General features: G+C 41.7%; 1 protein-coding gene across 1 annotated transcript; it reads right to left on the bottom strand.

Annotated features, from left to right (window-relative positions):
• Positions 1-5,530: 5,530 nt before the first annotated feature.
• LOC136385475 (small ribosomal subunit protein uS15-like) lies at positions 5,531-6,059 on the bottom strand. The gene has a single exon (XM_066356435.1). It carries the CDS (start codon positions 6,045-6,047, stop codon positions 5,592-5,594), a length of 456 nt encoding a protein of 151 aa, XP_066212532.1. The 5' UTR covers positions 6,048-6,059; the 3' UTR covers positions 5,531-5,591.
• Positions 6,060-7,596: the final 1,537 nt, after the last annotated feature.

Below are 7,596 nucleotides of genomic sequence, written 5' to 3'. Positions count from 1 at the left end.
TGCCAGCAACCTCAGGGTTTCGAACCTGGGTTCTCTGCATTCCAGTCTGATGCTGTATCCACTGTTCCACTACCTGGTCAGGAGTAATGATGTATTTTTTAATGTAATGTTGTATACAATTTCATAGTATTTTGTTTAGGTTTTTGCATCTATATTCATTAGAGATATTGGTCTGTAGTTTTCTTTTCTATTGTCCTTGCCAGGTTTTAGAATCAGAGTTATGTTGGCCTCATAAAATGTGTTAGGGAGTATTGCTTCTTCTTCTATTTTTTGGAAGACTTTGGGAAGGGTAGGTACCAAATCTTTGACTATTTGGTAGAATTCACTAGTGTAGCCATCTGGTCCTGGACATTTATTTTTGGAGAGGTTTTTGAGAATTATTTCTATTTCCTCCATGCTTATGAGTCTATTTAGGTTTTCCACTTTTTCATTACTCAGTCAAGGAAGATTGTATAGTTCTAGGAACTTACCCATTTCTTTTAGGTTATTGAATTTGGTGGCATGTAATCTTTCATAGTATTATAGTATGATTCTTTGCATATCTATGATGTCTGTGGTAATTTCTCCTCTTTCATTTAGAATTTTGTTGATATGAGTCATTTCTCTTTTTTCCTTAGTGAGTCTACCAGAGGTTTGTCAATTACACTGATTTTTTTCAAAAAATCAGCTTATTGTTATTTTTTCTAGTTTTTTTGTTCTCTATTTCATTTAGTTTTGCTCTAATTTCTATTATTATTTTTTCTTCTGCTACCTTTGGGTTGCCTTTGTTCTTTTATTTCCTAGTACTTTAAGATGTAATATTAGGTTGTTTAGTTGGCATCAATCTTGTTTATTGATATAGGCCCTGTAATGAATATAATGAATATAAACTTCTCCCATTTTTTTTTAACTTTTTTTTTTGTATTTTTCTGAAGCTGGAAATGGGGAGATACAGTCAGACAGACTCCCACATGGGCCCAACCGGGATCCACCCGGCACGCCCACCAGGGGCGACGCTCTGCCCACCAGGGGGCGATGCTCTGCCCCTCCGGGGCGTCGCTCTGCCGTGACCAGAGCAACTCTAGCGCCTGGGGCAGAGGCCAAGGAGCCATCCCCAGTGCCCGGGCCATCTTTGCTCCAATGGAGCCTCGGCTGCGGGAGGGGAAGAGAGACAGAGAAGAAGGAGGGGGGGGTGGAGAAGCAGATGGACGCTTCTCCTGTGTGCCCTGGCCAGGAATCGAACCCGGGTCCCCCGCATGCCTGTCCGACACTCTACTGCTGAGCCAACCGGCCAGGGCCAACTTCTCCCTTTTTAATGCTTTCACTGCATCCCAGAAGTTTTGATATGTCACGCCATTATTCCCTTTTGTGTATATCTTTTGATCTGTTTTTATTTCTTCTTTGACTCAGTTACTTTTTAGAAGTATATTATTTAATTTCCATATTTTTGCAGGTTTCTTTTTTTCCTTTTTGTAATTGAATTCCAATTTTAGAGCATTATAATCAGAAAATATGCTTGGCATAATTTCAATCTTCTTGATTTTTTTTTACAAGTGAGACAGAGAGGGAGAAACAGAGAGAGGGTTAGATAGGGACAGACAGACAGGAAGGGAGAGAGATGAGAAGCATCAATTCTTTGTTGCGGTACCTTTGTTGTTCATTGATTGATATCTCATATATGCCTTGACTGGTGAGCTCTAGCTGAGCCAGTGACCCCTTGTTCAAACCAGTGTCCTTGGGCTCAAGCCAGCATCCTTTGGGATCAAGCCAGTGGCCATGGGGTCATGTCTATTATCCCATGCTCAAGTCAGCAACCCTGCACTCTGCCAGTGACCTCGAGGTTTCAATCCTGGGTCCTTTGTATCCCAGGCTGACAATGTATCCATTGTTCCACTACCTGGTCAGGCTTCTTGAGTTTTTAGGAGCTCATTTTGTGGTCCAACATATGGTCTATCCTTGAGACTGTTCCATGCACACTGGAAAAGAATGTATAATCTTATGTCCTGGAATGAAATGTTCTGTAAATACCAATTAAGTCCATTTTCTTTTAAGGCTGATATATTTTTTTATTGATCTTCTGTTTGGTTGATGTATCTAAAACTCTCAATGGTGTGTTGAGATCTCCAACTATTACTGTGTTTTATTTCAATTTTTCCTTTTAATTTTATTAGTAGATGTCTTATATACATATTTTGGTGCTCACCAATTCAGTGCATATACGTTAAGAAATGTATCTTTTTGATATAGTATCTCCTTTATATTTATGAAATGTCCACATTTGTCTCTTGTTACCTTTCTTTATGTCAGTACTGTCAGATATAAGTATGTCTACTCTGCTTTTCTTTGGGTATTATTGCTTGAAGAATTGTTTTCCAACTTTTCACTTTGAGTCTACTTTTGTCTTTGTAGCTTAGATGTGTCTCCTGAAGGCAACATATGGTTGGGTTTTGTTTTTTTGAGTCAATCTGCTACTCTGTGCCTCTTTATTGGTGAGTTCAGGTCATTTATATTTAGGGTAATTATTGTTGTATGAGGATTTCCTATAGCCATTTTATGGTTTGTTTTCTGTCTGTTCAGTGTCTCTTTTGGTTCTTTTTCTTTGTGTTTCTGCCACTTGGTTGTGTTCAGTGATATTCCATATTTCTTTTCTCAGTTTTCACTTTTTAAAAGCTGTGCATTTCAATTTTGTTTTTATCGTGGGTAATTGAGAACACTTATTTCATATGTACAAGAGTCTTTTTAAAATTTTATTAATTTTAATATTTATTTGACAGAGACAGAGAGAGAGACAGAGAGAGGGACAGATAGGGACAGAAAGACAGGAGGGGAGAGAGATGAGAAGCATCAGTTCTTTGTTGCGGCACTTTAGTTGTTCATTGACTGCTTTTTCATATGTGCCTTAACCAGGGGGTACTGCAGAGTGAGTGAGCCCTTGCTCAAGCCAGCAACCTTTGGCTTTAAGCCAGCGACCTTTGGGTTCAAGTCAGTGACCATGGGGTCATGTCTATGATCCCATGCTCAAGCCAGTGATCCTGTGCTCAAGCTGGTGATCCCGTGCTCAAGCTGGATAAGCCTGTGCTCAAGCCAGGGACCTCAAAGTTTTGAACCTGAGTCCTTCATGTCTGCATCTGATGCTCCACTCATTGTGCAACTGCCTGGTCAGGCTAATTTTAATTTATTTTTTTAACATGGATTCAAGTATCCAGCTCAATATAACACCCTCACCCCCACCCCGTGTCCCCCATTATACCCTCTTTGCCCCCTACCCCTAACTTCCTCCCTCCATCCCTCTGGGATTTCCTGTCCTGTTATCTGTATCTATGTGTTTTATATACATTTGCCCCTTGTCATAACACAGTTCGCTTTTTGCTGTCTCTCTGTATTGTGAATTTTAAAATTGTATATATCTAATTTTGTATCATGGATTTTTTGCTATATTGAGGGATTTTGAGGTATATAGGTATTTTTATATATTTATTATTTTAATTATTGTTGATGTAAAATAGGCATTTTCTAGCCTAAAAAATTGAAAACAATATAAAAATGTAAAATATATTAATTAAAACATATTAGTATTCACTGGTGAGTACCCATATAGAATTTTATATGTTGTTAAAATTACATATGTATAAGAGTGTAGAAAGTGTTTAAGAGCATAGGAAGTGTTTTTAAGAGTGTTGGAAAGGTTAATAACAGTGTGGGAAAAGTTTATAAGAGTGTGGGGAGGGTTTATAAAGCCTTAAATATATATAAATAAGATAAATTTAAGGTTGTTAACTCATGGTCTTTCACCTATCGCAGGGCTTTCTGGAACCTAACCCTCGTGATATATGAGGGACCACTGTATATAGTTTCACTAATCCCTTCACCTTCTCTCATCCCATCCCCTCATCTCCCTTCCCTCTGACAGCTGTCTCTCTGCTCCCTGTGACCCCCCCGCCTCTGCTTCTATTCCATTCCTCAGTTTAATTTGTTCATTATATTCCATATATAAGTGACATCATATGATATTTTTTCTTTCTCTGCCTGGCTTATTTCACTTAATATAATGATTTCCAGGTCCATCCATGCCATTACAAAAGCTAAGATTTCCTTCTTTTTCACGGCCATGTAGTATTCCATTGCGTATACGTGCCACAGTTTTTTAATCCATTTATCCACTGATGGACACTTGGGCTATTTTCAGATCTTAGCTATTGTAAACAATGCTGCAAAAAACATGGGGGTGCATATCTTCTTTTGAATCAGTGATTTGGTATTTTTAGGATATATTCCTAAAAGTGGGATAGCTGGGTCAAAAGGCAGTTCCATTTTTAAATTTTTGAGGAAACACCATACTGTTCTCCACAGTGGTTGCACAAATCTGCATTCCCACCAGCAGTGCAAGAGGGTTCCCTTTTTCTCCACATCCTTGCCAGCACTTATTGTGTGTTGATTTGTTAATGGGTGCCATTCTGACAGGTGTGAGGTGGTATTTCATTGTGGTTTTAATTTGCATTTCTCTGATGATTAGTGACATTGAACATTTTTTCATATGCCTATTGGCCATCTGTAGGTCCTCTTTGGAGAAGTGTCTACTCAGTTCCTTTGCCCATTTTTCCATTAAATTGTTTACCTTCCTGGTGTTGAGTTTTAGAAGTTCTTTATAAATTTTGATTATTAACCCCTTATCAGATGTATTGTTGAATATGTTCTCCCATTGTGTGGGTTGTCTTTTTATTTTGTTAATTGTGTCTTTTGCTGTGCAAAACCTTTTTATTTTATTTTTTATTTTTATTTTTTTTTGTATTTTTCTGAAGCTGGAAACGGGGAGAGACAGTCAGACAGACTCCCGCATGCGCCCGACCGGGATCCACCCGGCACGCCACCAGGGGCGATGCTCTGCCCACCAGGGGGGGGATGCTCTGCCCCTCCGGGGCGTCGCTCTGCCACGACCAGAGCCACTCTAGCACCTGGGGCAGAGGCCAAGGAGCCATCCCCAGCGCCCGGGCCATCCTTGCTCCAATGGAGCCTTGGCTGCGGGAGGGGAAGAGAGAGACAGAGAGGAAGGAGAGGGTGGGGGTGGAGAAGCAAATGGGCACTTCTCCTATGTGCCCTGGCCGGGAATCGAACCCGGGTCCCCCGCACGCCAGGCCGACGCTCTACTGCTGAGCCAACCAGCCAGGGCCTGCAAAACCTTTTTAGTTTGATATAGTCTCATTTGTTTATTTTATCTTTTACTTCACTTGCTCGTGGAGATAAATCGGCAAAGATATTGCTATGAGAGATATCGAAGAGTTTGCTGCCTACGTTTCCTTCGAAGATGTTTATGGTTTTGTGACTTACACTTACGTCTTTTATTCATTTTGAGTTTACTTTTGTGAATGGTGTAAGTTGGTGGTCTAGTTTTATTTTTTTGCATGTACCTATCCAATTTTCCCAACACCATTTATTAAAGAGATTGTCTTTACTACATTGCATGCTCTTACCTCCTTTGTGAAATATCAATTGACCATAAAGGTGTGGGTTTATTTCTGGGTTCTCTGTTCTGTTCCATTGATCTATATGCCTGTTCTTTTTTTTTTTTTTTTTCTAGTTAAACAGAGATTTTATTTCTTGCGTACATAGACACTTTATGCAACCAGGGCAGAGGCTGTGGATGACTCATATTTCCAATTGGGCGGGAGGACTCGTTTGGTCTTATAATAGCGAGCCAACCGGTGAATACGGCTCTCGATCAGAATCAGACGGAACTTAGCATCCTTATCCTTTCTGTTCCTCTCAAGATGTTTTCGAACAGCAACAGCTTTCTTAATTAAATGGTAGAGATCCTCAGGAAGATCAGGAGAAAGTCCTTTGGACTTAAGAATTCTCAAGATTTTATTGCCTGTCACAAAACGTACTTGTGCAACACCAGGTGAGTCTCTCAGGATCACACCGATTTGTGAGGGAGTCAGGCCTTTCTTGGCCAGTTTGTAGATCTGCTCCTTCACGTCGTCAGACGTCAACTTCAGCCAGGTGGGGACGCTGCGGCGGTAGGGCAAAGCCGACTGGGACAGGCCCTTCCCGGGAGCGTGCATGCGACCCATGATGGCGGCGGACAGGCCTATATGCCTGTTCTTATGCCAGTTCCAAGCTGTTTTTAGTACAAGGACCTTGTAGTATAACTTGATATCAGGAAGTGTGATACCACCCACTTTATTATTCTTTTTCAAAATTGCTGAGGCTATTCGTGTTCTGTTTTGGTTCTGTATAAATTTTTGAAATATTTGTTCTATATCTTTGAAGTATGCCATTGGTATTTTAACAGGAATTGCATTGAATTTATAGATTTCTTTGGGTAGTATAGACATTTTAATAATGTTTATTTTTTCTATCCATGAACATAGTATATGCTTCCACTTGGTTTCTTCCTTGATTTCTTTTTTCAATGTCTTATAATTTTCCAAGTACAAGTCTTTTACCTCCTTGGTTAAATTTAATCCTAAGTACTTTATTCTTTTTGTTGCAATAGTGAAGGGGATTGTTTCCTAATATCCATATCTGTTTTCCCCTACATTTCTTCATGTATTTTATTTTCAGGTTTTATACAGTTGTGGTTAGAAAAAAATGCTTGGTTTAATTTCAACCTTCTAAAATTTATTGAGACTAGTTTTGTTCCCCAGCATATGGGCTATCCTTGAGAATGTTCCATGAGCAGTTGAGAAGTATGTGAATTCGGTGACGTCACGGAAATGGCGCCGTGAGCAGCGCGTCCGACAGATCTCCCCAAAATCACAACAAATTTATCAACTAGAAACAGGAAAATTTATCTTCGGAGCAAACTGAAAGCAAAAGGACTGTTATCACTCGAATCTGAGAGACGAGGGTGTGGAGGAAGCTACCGCAGGGACGTTCATTCAAGCCGCGAGAAAGTGCGCCTGTGGTAAGTCATCCCGCACTCGGAAGCCGCCGCCGGCCGCCGCCGCCGCCGCCGCCGCCAGCTGCCGCCGCCAGCCGCCGCGAGCAGCGCCCGGGTCGGTTGCAGGGCGAGCGGCAAGCAGCCGCTGGCACGCTCCCGGTCTGGTTGCAGACCGAGCATTGCAGACCGAGCACCGCTAACGTTCCCAGCGGCCCGCGCACGGGGAGCGGGAGAGGCCCCAGGGCGGTATTCCCTACTTGGGAGATTCTCTCCGCGGGCGGGGCACCTCACCCAGCCATTCAAGCTAACAATCAAGCGTTGGGGGAGGGGCGCGCAGAGGCAGCCTGAAATACCTTTGGGAGCACAGCTGCGACCCAATCACTGAAATTAACTTAACCCGTGAAATCTGCGCACCCTCGGTTCTAATTGATAAGATCTCTCTCAGTTCACCGACCCAAGACAAGAGGCGTGATATTTTTTGGTGCCTCTCGCTAAAGGGGCGGGGGCAACTTCTGATTGATAGAGCCTCCATATTCAGGGATAAACGCTAACAAGAAGGACTTGGCAGATAATAAGATCTATACCACACTAGTCGCAAGCAGAGACTAGTGCCTCTTCCTACCGGCCAAAACAGGCTACAAAGAGTGGAAAGCCTGGGTTGAGAGGTCCAACGGAATGCTAGGCGCTGAACAATCACCTTGACAACAATTGACTCCCACCCCCACCTGATTACACTG

The sequence above is a fragment of the Saccopteryx leptura genome, chromosome X, assembly GCF_036850995.1.
Source record: "Saccopteryx leptura isolate mSacLep1 chromosome X, mSacLep1_pri_phased_curated, whole genome shotgun sequence".
Lineage (NCBI taxonomy): Eukaryota > Metazoa > Chordata > Mammalia > Chiroptera > Emballonuridae > Saccopteryx > Saccopteryx leptura.
This window is presented reverse-complemented; position numbering and strand designations above follow the sequence as displayed.

Excerpts from the sequence above, each read along its gene's own strand:
- LOC136385475 (XM_066356435.1), bottom strand. The coding sequence starts at position 6,047 with ATGGGTCGCATGCACGCTCCCGGGAAGGGCCTGTCCCAGTCGGCTTTG.